This window comes from Miniopterus schreibersii (genome assembly GCF_964146895.1).
Source record: "Miniopterus schreibersii genome assembly, chromosome: 6".
NCBI classification, from domain to species: domain Eukaryota; kingdom Metazoa; phylum Chordata; class Mammalia; order Chiroptera; family Miniopteridae; genus Miniopterus; species Miniopterus schreibersii.
Window position 1 is genome coordinate 8,832,796 of NC_138107.1, and position 21,096 is coordinate 8,853,891.

A 21,096-nucleotide genomic window follows, 5' to 3' on the forward strand; every position below is an offset into this window, starting at 1 on the left:
GGGCTCGATCAATGACTCTCTCATCATTGATGTTTCTATCTCTCTCTCTCCCTCTCCTTTCCTCTCTCTGAAATCAATAAAGATATATTTTAAAAAAGAAAAAAAAGAAAAGAAAGTAACATTAAAAATAAACATAGTGAAAAACTAAAACAGTCTTATTAATTAAATTCTAAGCCAGATCCTACTGCTTACAAATATGTCGGTCCTGAGGTTGCCCTCACTTTGTTAAAAAAAATAGCCTTATAGACAGAGTAGCCCCAGCCTGAGACCATCTCCTCATGGTTAGCAGCAGAAGAACTTGAACAAAACAAAAAAGATGACGTGTTCATTTTGGAACTCAGTGTTTAATGCTACTTATGTTATAGTCTACCTAAAGTTACCTTTTACTCTGCCAGTAGTTTATATCCTACTCGAAGGAGCAGTTTAGGCTATGTTGCCATAACAGGTTAAGTCTGAAATTTCAGTGGATTGACACACGAAGGTTTGTTTCTTGCTCGTGCCACATGCCCAGAGTGGATTAGAGTGGGAGTGGAGAGCAGGCTGTTCTGCAGTACTTAAGGTGTTACCAGGCTGAGGGAGGCACCACCCTCTGGAGCTTCATCAGTGACTGTGGTAGAAGAAAGTTTATAGAGAACTCACACATGTTCTTTTATACTTAGAATTGATCAGCTCACTTCTCTCCTCTCCTCAGCCCATTGGCCAGAGCTAGTCATGTGGCCTCGCCTAAGTGCCAGGGGGCTGGGAAGTCTAGAGGACCACATGGATTAGCTGGTGAGCATTGCTGCCTTTGCTGCATCTGTCTGCAGCATTGGGCTGGTCTAGATGCCTCTAGATGAGGAGCAGGTATGGGTGTTTTTGTTTGAAGAAGGTAATGATCGCATATGAGCATTTGTAAAACTGTTAATAGTACATTACGCAAGCCGTGCGATGTGCCAGACCCTTCCTCGTAACGGGGTCTCCTTTCTTAAAGCTTCATTAAAGAGCGGTCGAAAGCCAGCGCAGTTCCTCTGAAAAATAAGAAGGCCTCCAGTTTCCATGAGTTTGCCCGGAATACCAGTGATGCTTGGGACATTGGCGACGATGAGGAAGAGGATTTTTCCTCCCCTTCTTTCCAAACTCTGAACTCAAAAGTTGCTTTGGCAACTGCAGCCCAAGTCCTGGAAAACCACAGCAAGTTGAGGGTGAAACCAGAACGGTCCCAGTCAACAACATCCGACGTTCCTGCCAGCTACAAGGTCATAAAGTCCAGCAGTGATGCCCAGCTGTCCAGAAATTCCAGTAAGTCTGTCCTGCTCCCCTCCGTAGCCTTGGCCTTTCCAGCAGAGTGCATTTTAAATAAAAACATTTTTCCTTTAGGGCATCACTCAGATTTTCCATTGGATGGTAAATAAGCAAGCTCAAGCCTAAGGTATGACATCAGTGAGCCTAACTGGTCATAAGCTGTGCTTGCTCCTGCCACCTGGATGGCTGCCTCGCCCTGTGACCTGGGGCTTCATTTCCTAACACCCAGATGTTGCCTGCCAGTCTCTTCTTTCTTTCTCTATGCTGGGGTCCAAAATTTTTGTGGTTTGATTACTTCACATTGCTTTACACCTGGCCAGGTTAAGGAATATTGACAAATGTATTTAAGGTTGTTAGCTGAATTCCACAAAGGTTTGGTGCTGTTGGTTTGCCTCAACCGTGGGCAACAGCCACTAGCATAGGTTGTCTCTTTCCTGTTCCTGAGGCTCCTCAAGGTGCCTGAAGGCCCTGTGACCCAGCTCCCTGCCCATCAGGTTGGGGAGCAGGAGGGGACAGATGCCCCTCTCTGTCTCCTGAGGAGGTTTCAGTAACTGAGGTGATATGGCTTTATCAGATATTGGGAGACTCAGTGTACACCTTTAAATGTGCGTTCCTGTATTTAATGTGGCCCTAATGGTTTGTTTTTTTTTTTATCCTCACCTGAGGATATTCTTTCCATTGCTTTTTAGAGAGAGTAGAGGGGGAGAGAAAGAAAGAGAGAGAGAGAGAGAGAAACATCGATGTGAGAGACACATAGCGATTGGTTGCCGCCCGCACACACCTGGACCCGGGCTGGGGATCAAGCCTGCAACCAAGGTATGTGCCCTTGGCTGAAATCGAACCTGGGACCCTTCAGTCTGTAACTGGGCAGATGCTGTAACTACTCAGCCAAACCAGGAAGGGCTCTAATGGGTTTTATGGACGCCAGTTATTTTGAGCTAGAGAGGGAAGTGCCATCATTCTAGTGAAAGTTAAAACAGCTGACTGGTAAAGGATGAAAGGGAAGTAGAAGAATGCAGAGCCCTGGAGCATGGCCTGGCTTGGGCTCTAAGAGACTAAGCATGTGGTCATGAAAGTAGGCTGGAAGGCCTTTAAAATCATTCCACAGACACTTTCCGTCACTGATCCGGGCCCCAGCTTGAACCTTCAGTGCCATGTGCAGGTGGGCATTTATGTTGATCAACCAGGGGCCACAGCTACAGACATTGTCTGTGCACTGTGATTGAGGGTCTCCAATGTGAGGAAGAACCCTCCACAATCCCTAATGAGCTGCCCTTGTGCAGCCAGGACCTTCCAGGGCCTTCCTTCCCTTTATGAGGGTCCCTCCTACGAACATCTGTCTGTCTATCGCTGCTGCCAGATGTCCACATGGGCCTCAGCACTGCGGTGTGAGCCAAGTAACCTGTGGCACTTGTTTCTGTAAACCTTCTAGCTGTGCTAGTTGTCACTCTTTAATTCTTGTTGTGACTTATACTTTTTAAGGCCTTGATATATAAAGAATATGAAACAGTCATGAAAGGACAGTCAGAATTTAAAATTGAGTTTTGTTTGGGTAGTAAACTAAATAAGGGTTTTGGAGTCAGAAAGATCTAGGGTGGCCTCTCGACTCTCCCTTGCAAATTACTTCACCTCTGAGCTGCAGTTTCCTCATCTGTAGAATAGTAATAAATTAATAAATTCCCACTGTGTGCTGTAAGGATCAAAGGAGAGATATATAAATGTGACCCGCACAATGCCTTATACTTAGTAAGCACTCAATAAATGTTAGTCCTGTACTGCTCATTTCTCCTACCTTACCATTTAGTGTAGAAATGTCTAGAACCAGATATAGAGTTCAACTTGAGTCTGTGTTCCTGCTATTTTAGTCATATCTGAGCAGAACTAAAAGCTGGTTCATTTGGTGAGACGTGGAGCACAGAGGAACTGTAGCCACCAGAAGTGGGATTGCTTTAGGCCAGAGCTTCTCACCCCCTGCAAGGCACACTGGGGGGCCAAGAACCGATTAGTTGGGCCAGGGATATTGACCCTCCCAGCCTTGGGGCAGCTGGGTGGGGCTGGGGCTTCAGGAAAGCAGCTACCTCCTTGTATTGCAGTGTGCTTTATAGTGTTGTCGTTTCTTATGTGCTCTGTGACATGGAAAGGGAAGGTGAACATGACCTTAGACTGTGTTGCCCCCAAACTCATTATTAGGCACCAAGAAGAGTTCTAGGTTGGGGAAGAAAGAAAACATTTGATTGCTTTCTGGGGTCACCAGAAAAGTTCTTGAAGTGCTGCAGCATCCGAGTCTCCGTTAGTACATAAGGTGCCTTGTGTGTACAATAAAAAACGCAGCCCATCCTCTAGGCAGAAGAGCGGAGCACAGCTGGCTTTCTGTCTCCTGCTGCCCCTCAGCTGGGCCCCCGCAGCAACACACAAACTGTGCAGCCATGACTTGTGGAGCTTCGACCTGAACAGTCAGATTTAAGGTTTCTCAGAATCCGTGCTCTTCACACAGCTTCTCTCTTTCTCTTTCAAATGATCTCAGGTGATACATGCCTGAGGAATGCACTCCACAAACAGCAGTCACTCCCTCTCCGACCCATCATCCCCCTTGTTGCCCGGATCTCGGACCAGAACGCTTCTGGGGCACCCCCAATGACTGTCCGGGAGAAAACCCGCCTAGAAAAATTCCGTCAGCTTCTCTCCAGCCACAACACTGACTTAGGTGAGTCCCCGGGAACCCCGGGCAAGATAGGACCTCTCGGTGACTGGAATTCTGAGAGACCTGGAAGCTATTGCTCTTTATTCTTCCTTCTTTTACTTTTCCAGCATCTCCTGATCTGGTGCCCATTGCAGTGACATGCAGGTATTAAGTCAGCAGTATGTTACTAGAAAGTAGGGACCAAATTAGGTGGGACTGGATTCTGTGGCCTGTAGACCATAGTGCAATTATTCTGGCTTCGGTCTCTCCCACCTCAAGGCAATTCTGTTGAAATCCACACCCACTTGTCTTTCTCTTCCCCTCTAACTCTAACTTCTGAGCCAACTGGATCCCTACTGCAGAGTGTGTCCTTGGCACTTTGCTGCTCGGGGCTGCTCTTTTGGGCTTTCCCCCTGTGCTTGTCAGTAGCTGGTGGTGGTGGTAGTGATGGTGATGGTGGTGATCATCTTACTTGAGTGGTGGGAGGCGTCAAGCCATGCTGGCTGAGGTTTGTTTTAGGGCATTTGTGGGAAGAGCTCAATCCAAGAAGCTTTTATCTGTTTGCAGATGAACTGAGGAAGTGTAGCTGGCCAGGGGTTCCCAGGGAGGTTCGACCTGTAACCTGGAGACTCCTGTCGGTGAGTTCTACCCACTGTATAGAGAAGTGTGAGCCCTTCTTACCTGATGAGGTTAGTGCGGCCACATTAGTCTTCCTCCATAGACTTCTCTAGTCCTACTGGAGATGACAGAACCAGGGACTGTAGTCCTGCATCTGTGCATAAACACGTTCTGGGGTTTTATTTCCACATGCATAGAGGAGCACAAGTTGGTTCCCATAGTCACAATCTCACATTCTCAACACCAGGGAGGAAGAATATAGTGAGGCACGGTAGTCCCAGCCCTTGTTTGGGCAAGTCCAACCGTCCCTGTGCTTCACTCCTTTCTCGGGAGAAGAACCGCAGTGGTTGACACCCACTTTGCAACTGGGAAGAGCTGATAATGGGCCTCCCTCCGAGGCCTGCATAGTCCCACTTTCACTGAGTGCAGAGCACTGTCCAGCCACTGTGATAGGAACACTTGGATTTCTGAGCCTGTAAAATTCATTCATTCTTCTAGCAAGGATTCATTGAGGGCCTGCTGTTAGCCAGGTACAGTGCCAGGTGCCAGGAGGGTATAAAAAAATGAATCAGCCACAGTCCCTGCCCGCCAGGCACTCCCTGTGAAATGTATTGCATAAATGTCTGTGAGATGAAAGGTCTCCCTCCTGGCTGCTCCCCACCCCCAGTCCTGCAACCATGAACCATTGCCTCTGCCACTTTAATAAGTTCGACTGCTGTGAAGAATAGATTGGTGAGAATAGGAGAGCAGGACATGTAAGGATTGGGAGTGGGATCTAGACCAGGGACAAGAATGAAAGTTGGCCTGGAGCTTGGGCTAGGAGGGGGCTGCTGCCAGAAGTTCTGTGTCTGGATGCTGCAGCTGCTGTGTCACAGATTCCAGTCAGCTTCCCAAGCTGGTAATTCTGAATGTTACCGTGGAAAAGAATGGGTAATGGGCACATGCTTACATGGTGCATCAGTGAGATGTGCTGTAGACACGGCCGTCTCCCTGTGATTCTCAGAAGTGTTGCCTTGCACACATGCAGCTTTCAGAGGTCCTGACTTGGGCCAGTTCCCTCTGACTGACCTACATTCAGTGCTCTCCGTGCCAGCTCTGGGAGCTCTGGGATGCTCGTCATCAATACAAGCTCAAGTGCAGCACAGGGATACAAGGGTAAATAACCCTGGGAAGGTTGGCCTTGGCTCCTCTGCCTCACTGAGTGAGAAGACAGACACTGGGTGGCCGAAACCAAACAGGAATCTACCCTGGTTCTCTTGGCAGTTTTCCTGCTATTCATTTGGTAGTTTCCAAGTCACTGCTCAGGCTAAAAAAAAAATTAAGGATTCATCCAACTAGTATCTGTCCCCATCTGACTAGTAGTCCTGTCTGTAGGGCTATCTCCCAGCCAACACTGAGAGGAGGAAGTTGACCCTGCAGCGGAAGCGGGAGGAATATTTTGGCTTCATTGAGCAGTATTATGACTCTCGAAATGACGAACATCACCAGGATACCTACAGACAGGTACAGTCATCACCTGCTGCCCTTTTGCTTACTAGTCTTAAGCTTGAGGTGTGTCCCCTGGGCGTGCTACTGGGGTACAGTTTTCCATCTTCAGGCTCTGGTGTGCTGGTTAGGAATTAAATTTATTCCTGGGAGTATGCAGAGTGGGTATGGGGTCTGGAAAAAAAATATTCCCAGAACTACTTTCCCTCTTTCTAATTCAGTAGCTCTGATTTTAGCCATTTTAGATAGACCACCCCCACCCCACCGCCGCCAGTGGCAGTGCTTCTCAAACTTTAATGTGCATACAAATCACCTAGGATTTTGATGAAATCCCACCTGGGGATTATGACAAAATGCAGATTCTAATTCGGTAGGTCTGGGGTGAGACCTACCCTTCTAATGAGCTCCCAGGTGACGCCAGTGCTGCTGTTCCACAGACCTCACTTGAGTAAGGGTTATGGGTTACAAAATGAAAGATGCATTCACTCAGGAGTGGTCCAGTCCCTCTGGACCGTGACATCAGTGCCTGTTCAGCACCCATGTCTGTCTGTCTGTCTGTCTGCAGCAGCTGTCGCCATTGGCAGCCTTGGCAGGGAGCATTCCATCATTGCTCATAGTGGTCCCCGCAGCCTGCGAGAGGGTGGAGGGGAGAAGAGCAGTCTGGTGGTTGCGGAAGAGGGAAAAGACTGGGGGAGGCAGCTGTCTACAACAAGCCCTAAGAACTGAAGTAGCCGCTGCCGCTGCTGACAGTCCTTACGATTGTTAGACTGGGCTTTGGGAATCCCAAGGCCAAAACCAAGTGTAGTGACCTTTTTGGTAATAGAAGTCAGAACTTTCGGTGCCAGTTAATGAAGGTCAGCTCCCCCCTGGTTTTTCTCCACTTCTTATGCGTCATGACTTCACGAGCAGGTCCTTCTTAGTTCCCTATTCTCGCACGTTTTTGCAGTTGTCAAAGCTCTTTTAGTTCCTGGAAACTGCTGATGAGTAATTTGGAAAGAGGGGTACACATTTTGACCACACCTATTAAAGTACTGAAACAGACTTCAGAGCAATAGGAAAAAGCAGGGGATTCTCTCAGGTTGTGAAGCCTATTGCTTTTTGAGATAAGTGGTTTTGGGGGAGGTTTCCTCACTGTTCAGTGAGCTATTGCTGTCGTGGAAACATATTCCAGATGGACAGGTAGGTTTAACTAGACCTTTTTTGTATGTCAGTTAGTTCTTTGTAAAGATAAATTGTGCTCTCACTCTTACTCCCTTGATCCTAGTTCTTATTAAGAAAATACCGTTTCACAAAGTGGCATTTGTGTTTTTGGCCATGGCTTCTCTTTTTCAGATCCACATTGACATTCCAAGGACGAATCCTCTCATTCCATTGTTCCAGCAGCCACTTGTACAGGAGGTGAGGGAAGTACCTAGCGTCCTCGGCCCTCTCCCTTCATAGCTCTGCGGCCCTGTTCCGTGTGGATGAGCGCTGGAGCCTTCTCTCCAGCCCCGGCAGGTTACAGCTAACTGATGCACCTGTGTGAGACATGGAGCTGTGGGCCCTTCAGAGCACTTTCTTGTGTGTTCTCATGTGTTCTTCCTAACAATCCCAGGGGCCGAGTAGTGCTGAGAGTGAAGGGACTTGCCCAGAGTCTTGAGGCCACCTGGTGACAGAATGAAGACTAGAGCCCACATCTTAGAATTCCTAGTCCTGTATTTGCTCTACTTTATCAATCTGGGATAATGATTTTTGTATTGTAAATATATATAACAACCATCACCACCATCCATCTGTAGAACTTTTTATTTTTCTAAACTGTAACTGTCCCCATTAAACAGTAACTAATAACTAATTATTGATCCCCAGCAACCACCATTCTACGTTCTCTCTGAATTTGACTACTCTCCGTACCTGTAATAAGTGGGGTCATACAGTATTTGTTCTTCTTGTCTAGCTTATTTCATTTAGCATAGTATCTTCAAGGTTCATCCATGTTATAGCATGTGCCAGAATTTCCTTTCTTTTTAAGGCTGAATGATATTTCATTATATGTATATAACACATACCATTGATCCATGCACCTATCAGTGGTCAGTTGGGCTGCTTTCCACCTTTGGGTATTATGAATGCTGCTGCTCTGCACATGGGCAGCGAGTATCTGAGTCTGTGCTTTAAATTCTTTGGGGTATATACCCAGACATCTCTGCTGGTGGGAACCCTCATGACTTACCAATAGCATAAAGAAGATTTTGAGGGCGACACCGTTATTTTACCTGTAAGAGCTCAAAGAAAGCTAAAAACCCATTCAGGACCCCCGTGTCCCCTATACAGTTCCCACGACTCAGCCCTGCTCTTTCCATATTCTAACTTGGAGATGTTCAGATACTTCTGTTTGTGCCTGTTCACTCTAAACTTGGACAGGAAAAGTAGCTTGCTTAAAAGGCCTCTCCTAATAGCAGACTGGAATACAAAGAAGGAAAATCAAACTGTAGTCTTTTCAGTGTTTCTTAAATCACCTTTCTGTCTAGCAGGCTTTAGTTCTCTTAAACAGAGTAAAATGCTAACCAGGGGGTAAAGAACTGAGTAACCCTGAGTACTGAAAGGTACTTTGGCATTTACTATAGTAAGTCAGAATTACCACACTAGTCGAAGAGTGGTAATTTCCCTCCCCTCCCCTCCCCTTTCTTCAAGGGTAGACTTGTTCTGTAGTGAAGATCCCATGTCTCCTGTGGTAACCAGGTTACTGTTCAATTTCCACCTCTTTGGCATCTTCACTGGTACAGGGTGAGTGTGTCTGAATTATCCCACCCTTACTATAGAGAGGTGGCCATTGTTAAAGCCAGTCATCAGGATTTGTGTATTCACAAAGGGCTCATAGTGTGGAATAGAGGCCTGTTTAGCCCTTCAGAAGGACTGACCTGGAGAAGCTTTTAACAGAGACATCCAGACAGACAAAGGCCACAGGAGGCATGAGGAGACAGAGGGGTAGAAAATCCCTGAGATCTTCCTGAACATGGTGGGTCTAGCTTGACCTACAGTTTCAAGGCTCATTTAGCAGCAGAGAGGAAAGAATGCAGGCAGGCCCCCATTAGAGTGCTGGATTTAACACAAATGAGGACGGTATGCCCTTCCCTCAGCCCCAGAGAGCAAGAAGGCACGTCTACTGGGGGCAGAGAGGCCAGCGCCTTTCAGACAGGGCTCTGTGCTCACCCCTGGAAGTGCAGGAGTGTTGGTGGTGGGAGTGTCTCAGCTCTGCCAGCTGGAAGGCAGGCTCAGCACATGTCAAGATTCTCCACCTCTCTCCTACACTAGCTAACCTTCTCCAAAACCATACAATTGTTTCCTTTTTACTGTTCTCCCTGGGAGCTTTTTTCTCTCTCCCTCTGACCTCTGACAGTGCCTCTTCAATTTGCCCCCAGAGCCAACTGTTTGGGGCTCTGCAAGCCCATATGCTATGGGGCCCTGTAATCTCCTGTCCCTCTGCACATCACCAACTCCTCTCTCACCCTCTGTGTGGTTCACAGAGACATGAGCAGCCCATGTCAAGCCCAGGAGTTGTGGTCAGCTGGATGAAGCCAGGGAATGAGTATTATCAGGCTGAGAGGAGATGGGGGGAAGCTCAGGGCCTAATGAAAGCAGAGCAGAGTATAGCTGAACAGGACAGGGCCAGACTCTGTAAAAGGACCATAAAGATCTCTTCTTTCTCCCCATCCTAAACCTCTGGCCTCTTGTGGCTAATATACTAAACCCCAGAGGCTTTTCCATGGAGGCCCTGGCTGATTTCTCTTTTCTCAGATTCCCAGCTGTAGGAATCCATGGGATTTGGTTTATTTAACTCCCCATCCCCAGCAAATGTCGGGCCTCATCCTGATATATGAAGTGACTTCCTACATTTGTTGTCTATCGCTAGATCTTTTTCTGTCTCAGCAGTGAGAAAGGAGAGGGTGGTAGAGAAGGGATTTCCTATCTACATCCTGTAATGACAAAAAAGATTTAGCAAAAGTACCCAAACTTAGGCGTTCTGAATAATGACACCCTGAGTCAATGACATCATCGCGCACCCTTTTCTAAGCCGTGTGTCGCTGTCCTTTTCCCAGTTTTACATCACAGTGACTAGATGCTAAAAAGGTAAAGGGCAAGAAGTATCTACCTTTGCTTAAAAACAATTAGTGTCTTAGAAACTTTTTATATTTCTATACTTCATCTCGTAGTATTTAAAAATTTTCCTAAAAATTCTGCAGCAACCCTGAGATGAATTGTGAAGTAGATAAGTGGAGGGAGGGAGTGTATTCCCATGGTTTAACAGCCATGTCTTCTTTCTTTCCTAGATCTTCGAAAGAATTCTATTTATTTGGGCCATCCGACACCCTGCCAGTGGGTATGTCCAGGGAATTAATGACCTGGTCACTCCGTTCTTTGTCGTCTTCCTCTCAGAATATGTGGGTAAGAAGCATGAGTACCAAGTTGAACAAGCTACTGTTCTTTCTCATCCTCAGTCTGTGTTTTTCCCGAGTGCAGCCGGTAGGCATGTCTTGCTAAGAAAGGACAGTGACTTTAGATGTACAGCTAAGCCTATTTTAACAGCGGTAGCAACCTGGAATTTATCTCTTGAAATGGTCGCAAATCTCACCTAAAAAGACCTGCTTTGTCACAAGAATGACCAAATTGGTATGTTATGTTCTGCCATAAATAGATGGTTTGGTGGTTTATTTGAGGTCATTTTAGGATTATTTTGAACTTGTCTGAAACACAGGCCCTCATCCATGAAAGCTGGAATTTTAGATGGTGTATCAGGCCTTTTCACTTGAGTTCACATGCCATTTTTCAGTAGCAGGATGTAGGGGAAAAGGTTGTGGCACCAGAATCCAGCTCAAATTGGAGGTAGTGGATGGACCAAGGAGAGCTCCAGCACCTTGATTTCTTCCCCTCCTCCTCCCCCTCTTACCCCACTGGGTGCCTGTCACTTTGGGCAGAGTGATAAGATGTCACTGTGGCAGTTAGGTTTTCTTGCAGCCCTAGCCTCCACCCCTGGCCAGGCAGAGTCTTAAAAGGATTTGAGGATGCTCCTTTTTTTTTTCGGTTTTCTTAATCACTTGTGCTTAGAGGTTCAAAGGAAAACCCATCTGTCATGGCCTGATGCTTCTCTTAATTGAAGAGAAGCTCATGTGGGAATTAGAACATTGAAAAGGGTCTTAGAAAACCATTCATCTAATCTACTTTCTTCACAGATGTGTTATAAGTTTCCCTGCCTTCTTATTAGTGGCAGAGCTAGGACTAGAACTTTTTTCTTTAGACTCAAGGTAGGTGGAGAGGGGTGGATAATTGTGGTTTTTGGAGGAGCCATTGCAGGGGGCTAGGAAGGTAATGAGAAGTGGACTAGAATAGAGACCCTTGACAGGAGAGGGCTAAGAAATGTTGTACTTGATTCGTCCCATTCAGGTTTTCTGATGGGGCTTAAAAGGATAGTGTTTTGGTCTTCAATGAGGCAGTCTCAAAAAGTAAGGCAACGGAATGACATCATCCTGGTTCCCCTTAAGTGGCAGCAACCAGGGCAGAACTGGGAGTCAGAGTGGAAGGTCACTCTTGCCTACTCTGTCAGGTGATCCTAAGCAAAAGCCAACTAGTGAAAATTTACTACCAGAAGCGTATAAATAAAGCTTTTGCTGGAGGACTTTTCATTTACCCCTCACATTAATAGGTCAACTTTTGGAGGCAGTTTAATTCTGTGCTTAATTTTATTAAGAGCAATGCAGCTGATGGGATTTTTTTTATTGCTTCTTGCAATAGCACTTCTCTAAGATAGTATTAAAGGATGTGCCTAGGACAGTATTAATTCATTCATTAATCTACATTTGAAGTCTACATGCTGGCATGAAATCTTGGTAACAGTATTATGTCAGTTAAAAGTAATCCTCAGCAGCTGCAGTTCTAGTTGGATATTTATTTATCTTGTTAGCTGCCATATTTTGTATCAAAATTTTCTTTGCTTTCTATAGGCGCCCATCCCATTACTGCCTCAACCCCATTAGCCCCATCAAGTACATGCCTTTCTTAGATAGGACTGAATTCTGATCTTGGTATTTGGTTTGTTAGCCCCCTTGCTGACCCACAGTGTTTATGCAGCGTGGGCTTCGAGTGGCGAGCCTTCCGTAGCTCTCACTTTCACCTCTTCAGATTCCCTTCTCCTAGACCTAGGAAAGTGGGGCCCATTCATGTTTTTTACAAAAATTTTAACTATGTTATGTTTTAAGTATATGTAAAAGTAGATAAAATAATACTACAAATCCCTAAATACTCATCACCCAAATTCAACAGCCAGTCTTTAAGCATCATATTTCATCTGTAATATTTCCATATGTATCTCTAGAACATAATAATTAAAGAACCCCACAGCCATAGTGCAATTACTACATCTAAAAAGTAATAATAACTCCTTAATAGTTTATAGACAATAGTATTTAAATTTTCCTGATTCTCATAAATATATTTAAGTTTGAATTAGAATCCAGATTGGGTCCACACATTCTAAATGGTTGATAGGCCTCATCTGTTCCCATCCATCTCTCTTTCCCTTAGGACTTCGTAGTGTTAGCCCTTGTTTTTCCACTTTCCAGCCTAAGGCAATGCCATACCAAGCAGTAATGTCACCTTGATTTTTAAAGTACTTTACTATTTACAAAGTACTTTGACATACCTGATTTCATTTAGTAGGCCCCAATCTCTCTCTCTTTTAAAAAAAAAAAAAAATCTTCATTTTGTTGTTTTTTATTCATTTTGAGAGAGAGAAAAACATCAATGTGAGAAACATTGATCTGTTGCTTCCCATATGCGCCCCAACTGGGATCAAACCAGAAACCTAGGTATGTGCCCTGATCAGGAATCAAACCTGTAACCTTTTGGCATACAGGACAACACTCCAACCAACTGAGCCACCCACCCAGGGCCCAGTATCTCTTGAAGGTAGGTGTGTCAATTCATTTTGCAGGTGAGAAATCCAAGGCTCAGAGATTGAATGAGCTTTCAAAACTCAAACCCAGGTCTTTTGATCTAATACCTGTGCTCTTTTTAAAAAATATATATATCTTTATTGATTTCAGAGAGGTAGGGAGAAGGAGAAAGAGAGATAGAAACATCTATGATGAGAGAGTCATCATTGATCGGCTGCCTCCTGCACACCTCCAACAGGATGGAGCCCGAAACCCAGGCATGTGCCCTGACCAGGAGTCGAACCTCGATCTCCCAGATCCTAGGTTGATGCTCAACTGCTGAGCCACGCCCGGCCAGGCAATACCTGTGCTCTTTATATGACTCCATGATATCTCATCTCAGATCCTTGTTCTTAGACCTCTAATGGCTCCCTGTGCTCCATTTTCTGCTCCAAAACAGGTAGCAAGCACAATTCTTACTACTCTTGCCCTAAAAAAAATTGCAGTAGGGGCACATGCCTGGGTTGCAGGCTCAGTTCCCAGTAGGGGGCTTGCAAGAGGCAGCCCATGGATATTTCCCTCTCTTCTTCTCCCTTCCCCTCTTCCTAAAAATCAATAAAAACACATTTCGGCCCTGGCCGATATTGCTCAGTGGTTAGAGCGTCAGCCCGAGCACCAAAGGGTCTTGGGTTCAATTCCTAGTCAAGGGCACGTACCTGGGTTGCAGTTGGGGCAGATGCCAGAGGCAACCAATTGATGTGTCTCTCTCACATCGATGTTTCTCTCTCTTTCTCTCTCCCTCCCTCCCTCCCTCCCTCTGTAAACATCAATGGAAAAAAATATCCTTGGGTGAGAATTAACCAAAAAAACATATTTCAAAAAACAGAGTACATAGTATTTGCTCTATTTTTATAAGGTAAAGACAGAGAAATCCCAAAAGGCCTTGGCATTAAGGGCCATGTTAATGCTTTATCTATTAATTTATTCCTGAGCTCTGTGATTCTTTGCATCCAGTGAGACATTCTGTTTGCTGAACAGTGGGCCACCTCTTAAACACAGTCTTCCAGAGCACACAGGGTGTGGATGAAACGTCAGGAATGATGAACACTTAGAAGTCTTAACAAGGCTGGGATAGCTATGTCCAGATGTCTAACTTCAGAATGTCAATGTAGTTAGTACATGGAGAACACTCTGAGCCTTTACATGGTTATCAGTCTTCACTGGGAGGGGTAACAGCAAAATTATAATAGCCACCACTCGTTTATTTACGTATGAATGCTTACCGCGTGTAGGCTAAAGCCTCGTTAATCATTATGTCATTTCGTCCTCACAGTCATCCTGTGAAGTAGGTACTATCATTGTCCCCATTATAGATAAACAAGCTAAGGATTAGAGAGGTTGAATGACTTGCCCAAGGTCAGATGACCAAAAGGTTTGGGAGCCATTATTTAAATACAGTTCACTTAATGTATTTTTGAGTTTTATCCTTTTTGTAGCATGTGTCGGTACTTCATTCCTTTTTACTATCAATAATATTTGATTTTGTGGGTAAACCACACTTGATCTGCTCATCAGTTGACAGATATAAATTACATTTCAAAGAAACAAAACATACAGACTCTTGTCCATCCTCCAGGCCTTTCTTGAACATAGATACAACATTGTTTGTGCCCTTCAAGAATAATTCTCTTGTCTGAGTGATAATCCTTCTTTTATCCCTTCTCCAGTGGTGCCCTATCCTCATAAGATAGCTGCTGTAAAGGTTTTTGCTGTGACCTCTCTGATACTATGCTCCCTAGTTCAGGAGGCCTCAGGTGTCCCTTGCTCAGGGAGCAGGCCAGGCAGTTGCCCTCGGCATCTGGGCAGGTGTCACCAGGCAGCCTCCCCTCCATCTCACTGAGCTGTAGCTTGGAGGATCTGCCCTAGTAGAGCTGTGGGGCGCACGCGCCTCCCGGTCATCGGGCTCTTCTGCATCCTCCCCCATCTGTCTCTGTCACTTACATCACTTAGTACCTGAGCTTGCTTCATGCTTCATGTCCTGCTTTCTGTAAAATACTTGAAAACAAATTCAGACTTTCCTGACTTGATAGAGAGTTGTCCATACTGGCCTAGTGCCCAAGCAGCTTCTTTACCTGGTGAGGCCAGCTGCTCATATAGAAGTGGGTCCTCTGCAGATAAGCCTGCTGTGTCTGGGTCCAGGGGTGACAGGGCTAGAGGGTCACCCCTGGAGAGATACAGTCTCTGGACTATGATCCCTGAGACTGCAGAATACCTCTAGTCTGTAATCTCCAAACCTTTCGGCTTAGACAATATTATTGATCTAGCTCTAAACATACTAAGGTAAGATGTAATTGATAGTGAGGTCATCGCCAAAGTAGACTGCTTAACAACAACTAAAGTGACGAGTATGAGGAAATCACAGAAGAGTGGGGGCCTCAGGACATGTCCTGTTTTCAAAAGAAGAGTGATGCCTGGTGATTTCTTTCATTACAAATGAAACGCTAGTATGGAGTAATTCCCTCTTCTCTGCATGACGCAGTACAGGAGGATTTTCGTTTCAGGTTCTTTTAGAAGCACAACAGCACCAAAACTCTCCAAAGGGATGGCTCATGGATCACTTCCCTCCATGACATTTCCACTTGTTATGGATGATCAGTTAGGAAGTGCTGCATGTGACAGGGAACCCCAAACACCTTAAGTACCTTAAGCAAGAGAGAAAAGCTTATTTTTCTCACATTAAAAGTCAAGAGGTAAGAAGTACTGGGCTTGTATGCTGCTCCCACATATCAGGGGTCCAGACTTCCTTCTCTTATTTTGCCATTCTCAGCACATGGCTTCCTTCTCATGATCCAGCGCAGCTGAGGGTTCTAGCCATCGCTTCTGAATTCCGACGAGTGTGGAGGAGGAAAGGGAGAAAGGCTTACTCTTTCCCTTTAAGGACACTTCTGAAGTACATGATGCCTGGGTTCAAACCTCTTTTATCTGAACTTAGTCTTAGATCCATAACTATCTGCAAGTGAGGCTGGGAAACATAGTCTGTATTCCCAGTGGCCACTACCTTAGGGGTCCTGTCACCGAGGAAGGGGGAAGTTATTTGTGGACAGTAGGCCGTCTTTGCTACCCTTTGGCTCCTGAGACTTGGTGTTTGACCCCTCTCCTCCGCATACCCAGCCATCCCTTTCTCTCAGTTAGCTCTGCTAAGAATTGTTCATGACTCCTTTTTCTTATTTCATATCTAGTCGGTTACAAAGCTCTGATGATTTGATGTGCTAAATATTTCTGGAATCAGTCTCTCCATTTTATGACTGGCCTAAGTCAGGCTTGGATTGTTGAAATGGCCAAGTATGTTTTTTCATCTCCAGTTTCATCCCCTGCGAGCCCGTCTTCCATACCGTTTCTGCACAGACGTGCCCATGCAGCTCCTCTCCTGAAAGCCCTTCAGTAGTGTCTCACCACCTGCAGGTTGACATGTCCAGGCTTTCCAGCTTATTGTTGTGCAAGGCCCTGGGTGAGCTGCACACTGCCTCGCGCCTTAAACTTAGCAATCCAGCATCGACATTTTTAGTTAAATCCTTGTTCTGCACTATCCTTTTATCCCCTAGGCTAATCCTTGTGCATCCCTTAAGACTCCCCTTCCCCCTGGTGCCTGAGACTTCCTGCTGGCCTCTGCCACGCTAGTAGCACTCTTCCCGTAACCCTGTACATTTCGTTTGTAGCACTTTACCTCAGTACAAATTATTGTTTGTTTCCTTTCTGCTCTCTGCCATAAGACTGTATGATACTTTAAGGCTGGAGACTATTTTAAACATCTTTATATTCCCAGTGCCTTCATTTTCGTGTCCAAATATGCATTCCACACATTCAGATGAATGAGAGAAGGAAAAGTTGGTAATACCTTTGCAAGATATCGAGGAATTAGTATGGCTTTGCTGGGCTTGGCCACTGGAGGGCAGTAAATTGCATAGAATGTTACTGTGCTGGGTGAGCCAAAAGTTCTCTCTGCTGAGGGATGGAGATGGAGAGCCACCACTCCCCAGCACCTGTCCTGTGCTAGGCACTGCTCTAGGCACTGGGGATACGACCACAAACAAAGTAGGCAGAAAATCTGCCTTTTACTTCTAGTTATTTATTCAAGGAAAATGAAAACTTATTGTCCCTAAAAGGCTGTACAAGAATATTCAAAACAACTTTATTCATATAGACAAAAACTATAAACAACCCAAATATCTGTTAACGGGAGATTGGGCAGTCATACATTGGAAAAGTACTCGGCAATAAGAAAGGACCAACTACTGATAAAGGCAACCACGTGGAAGAAACCACTTCAAAACCATTATGTGGAACAAAAAAAGTATACATCGTATGATTTCACTTAAATAGAGTTTAACAATAATCTATGGCAATAGAAACCAGAACAATGGTTGCCTGATGGAGACCGACTGGGAAAAGACATGGGAAATTTTCTGGGGTCGTGGCAGTGTTCTCTCTGTGGACTGGGGCATATTTTGCACAGATGTATACATGTGTCAAAACAGAACTGTGCACTTATGTGTAGTCTGCTGTGTGTAAATTACATGTAAAAAGAAACCCCTTTCCTACAGCTTAAATTCTGATGAGCAGACACACAATAAATAGAAAACTAGGTATTTGTTGGACTGTGGTAGTGCTGTGGAGAAAAACAAAGCAGGAGAGGACAGAGATGTGCCCTGTTGGCAAGAGTGGGAACAGGAGCAGGTTTTAAACAGGGTAGTGAGGCATGTTTAAGAGGATGTTTGAGGAAAGCCCTGCAGGAGGCAGGGGGCAAGCTGTGCAGTGAATTTTTGATAGTTAACTCAAAATTTCAGAGAAAAGAAGCTAATATTAAACGCCCCACATACCCAGACCCCATGGAGCCTGCCGCCATGTCTTACTCGTGGGCTGTTGTGGATTGTCCTGCAGCCCCATGCTCTCAGTTGCTGGGAGGCTTCATTCCCCACTCACACCCACCTCTGCACGCTGTGCCTGCCCTGTCAATCCTGTTCTTGTCTGGTGAGGTGTGAAGGCCAAAGATGAAACTGGGCAAACTGATGGTGGGATTTCATTAAGGACATTCCCTTTTGCTCTTTTTTTTTTTTTTTAATGTTCTAATTTATTTTAGAGTGAGAGGAAGGGAGAGGGAGAGAGAGATAAACATCAATGTGAGAGAGAAACATTGACCAGTTGTCTTCTGTATGCACCCCAACCAGGGACTGCCCCTGAAACCTGGGCATGTGCCCTGACTGGGAGTCACACTGGCAGTGTTTCGGTGCAGGGGATGATGCTCAGCCAACTGAGCCACAGCTGCTAGGGCCCCTTTTGCTTTGAAAATGTAAACGTAGCCCTGGACGGTGTGGCTCAGTTGGTTGGAGTGTCCTGTGCTCTGAGGGGCTGTGGGTTCAATTCCAGGTCTGGGCTCATACCTGGGGTTCAAGTTCAGTCCCCAGTCGTGGTGCATACAGGGTAGAGAGGGAGGCATCTGATTAATGTTTCTCTCTTGCATTGATGTTTCTCTCTCTTCCTCTCTCCTTTCCTCTTCCTCTTCCCTCCTCTCTAAAATCAATAAAAAAGGCCTATCCTCAATGAAGATTAAAAAATAAAAAACTTTTAAAATGTAAACTTTACATTGAAATATAACATTTTTTAAAGTACATATATCATATGTGCACAGCTTGATAAATTTCCTGTAAATAACCAGTGCCTGTATCAGGATATGGAACATTCCCAGCACTGTAGAGGTCCCCCAGGTTCCCTTCTAGCCTCCTCTGCCCCAGCAAGGGTAACTACTTTAATTAGTTTTGCCTGTCTCTAAACTTTATATAAATTGAATCATATAGTAAGGTTACTTCATTGTCTATTTTAATGCTATTTGTTTGGGGAGTGAAGCTGATGCTGAATTTTTTAGCACTCACCCTATTTGGGACTCTAACCCTTTTCTCAAGATGCCTCCTGGCCCTCTCTTCACAGATGAGGCAGCCTCATCTGTGTGGCAGGCAATTGAGGACCATTTGAGGCTCTTCCCAACAATAAACATAGATATGGAGACAGCCCAGTCCGAGGGATGAGCAAACTGCTTTCAGCTGACACTTGAGAGCAGTGTGTGTGTTTGGTGGGACATCCAGAGCTGAGTTTCCTATCACGTGGGAGGGAAGTTCTCCAGATCACGCTGTAGCTTGTCGTCTCTGGGACTGTGAGGCCTAGCCTGCCCTCTCCCCAGCCCTGGCACAAGGGGCATGTGCATGCTTGCCCACTTGCTTGTTCACTCTCCTCTGACCCCAGGACTCAGTGAGAAATCACGACGGAGGAGAAATTGAGATAGCCAACACGTTCAAGATGTTTGAGCCTCTGTGAGGCAGCTGACATTGGCCTTGGAAGACCTGGACTTCCCAGAGCTTCTTCACCTGCACAGCGACATGCCACCTGTCTCTGTGGGTGGTCTTTGGGCACGTGCTAGAAGGTTAAGTGTGTGCTGGACCTGCCCTTCCTTGCCCCCATAATCTGAATACTCAGAGAGTTTGGGCTCATATAACCTAGGGTCCTGCAGCCAGCGCCAAGAGGCCAAGTTAACCAGCAACCATTCATGTTTGCTAAATAAAAGTAATACAGAAATTTGTGAGAAATAGAGAAAATTTGGTGGTATATTGTGTTTTTTTTTTAATTAATTTTACCCGGGGTATCATGACACACATACCCAGGCTACCCCACACTGGGTATTGTATACCCGGAGTTCATGTATCATTCTGAGTTAATGTTTTAGTCACTACCCTGCTTGACAGGCTCAGGGTCACGGGGGGCTCCATGGTCAGCTGCTTCTTTGTGTCTTTAAAATAGCACATCTCCTCTCACACAGTTTGGAACGTGGTCTTCATGAAACAGAACCTCCTCCCTCTGGGTCTCTGCTCTGTAGGAACCTCAGAAGAAAATCTTCCCTCTGACCCCCCTCCCTGGGAGAGACCAGCTCTGCTCTCGGTCCTTCCTCTGTGCAGTGGTTTGACTTTCCTGGGGTTAGCCGGTCTCACTCTCTCCATACTGAAGTTTGCAGTGGCGTCCATGTCTCGGCTGCTGCCGTCATATACCCGCCTGAAAGTACTAAATGGGTAATACCCAACCATACATTTTTATGGCATTGAGCCACTTAAAAATTATTGCATACAGGTAACTGGGTTAATTCCTGGATGCTTTTTCTTTTTTTTAATCCTCGCCCGAGGATATTTTTTCCATTGCTTTTCAGAGAGCGTGGAAGGAAGAGAAACAGAGAGAAACATCGATGTGAGAGAGAGACATCGATTGGTTGCCCCACCACCACCCACACACCAACCGAGGCTGGGTATTGAGCCTGCAACCAAGGTACGTGCCCTTGGCTGGAATCAAACCTGGGACCCTTCGGTCCATGGGCCAGCGCTCTAACCACTGAGCCAAACCAGCTAGGGCAACACTTCTCTTAAAACTGTTTTTTGGATGAAAGTTTTAAGTTTCTGTTTTATGAGGTTCTCTAGATGTATGGCCGACAAGATTTATATTTTCCTTTTCTTAGTTAGTTTACTTTTGTGATCAGAAAACATGTAAGGTATTCTTATGAATTTAGTTTAAAAAAACAAAGACAGGAATCAGGCAAACCAGAGGCTTTGAAGAAGAGACCGCCGTCAGCAGTCTGCTGCCTTGGATCCTCTCACACCTGCCAGTCAGGCTGCATCTTTCTGACCCAGCAAGTCACAGTAGTTAGGAGTTGTCCCGCAGTCACAGATGGTTCCTGGGATCTCCTAGAGCAGTGAGTGCCCAAGTTCCTCTTGTCAGTTTAAGCAAAACCAGCCTTTTCACCAAAGCTATCAAGAGTTCTTAAGGCATACGTGAGGGCTGATTTTAGGCCCAAGCCTTGGAGTTCTCAGAAAAATAAACATTTGACAGGAGCCACGACTCAAGTACATCTTATCAGCTAATAAATGGGCATGTTTTTGTCAAGCCCAGAGTGGGCAATTTGATTTTTATAAGGAGCTTTGGGTTTCCTCTCTTTAGATGTTTCGCCTCCTGAAATAGCCATAAAATATCCCTTAAATCTCATTCCCTCCAGTCTGAGTCCTGCCTGCTGCATGTCTATGACAACTGAAGATG

At 45.5% G+C, this 21,096-nt stretch overlaps 1 protein-coding gene across 2 annotated transcripts in view; it reads left to right on the forward strand.

Moving 5' to 3' along the window:
- TBC1D22B (TBC1 domain family member 22B) overlaps positions 1 to 21,096 on the forward strand; it is a 73,967-nt gene that overhangs the window by 22,413 nt on the left and 30,458 nt on the right. The window contains exons 3-8 of one of the 2 annotated variants that reach the window (XM_081141612.1): positions 971 to 1,278; positions 3,806 to 3,985; positions 4,529 to 4,599; positions 5,954 to 6,082; positions 7,397 to 7,462; positions 10,375 to 10,489. In XM_081141612.1, coding sequence (XP_080997738.1) covers positions 971 to 1,278; positions 3,806 to 3,985; positions 4,529 to 4,599; positions 5,954 to 6,082; positions 7,397 to 7,462; positions 10,375 to 10,489 — 869 coding nt within the window. The remainder of the gene's footprint in view (positions 1 to 970; positions 1,279 to 3,805; positions 3,986 to 4,528; positions 4,600 to 5,953; positions 6,083 to 7,396; positions 7,463 to 10,374; positions 10,490 to 21,096) is intronic. The other variant, XM_081141613.1, reaches the window with a different exon arrangement.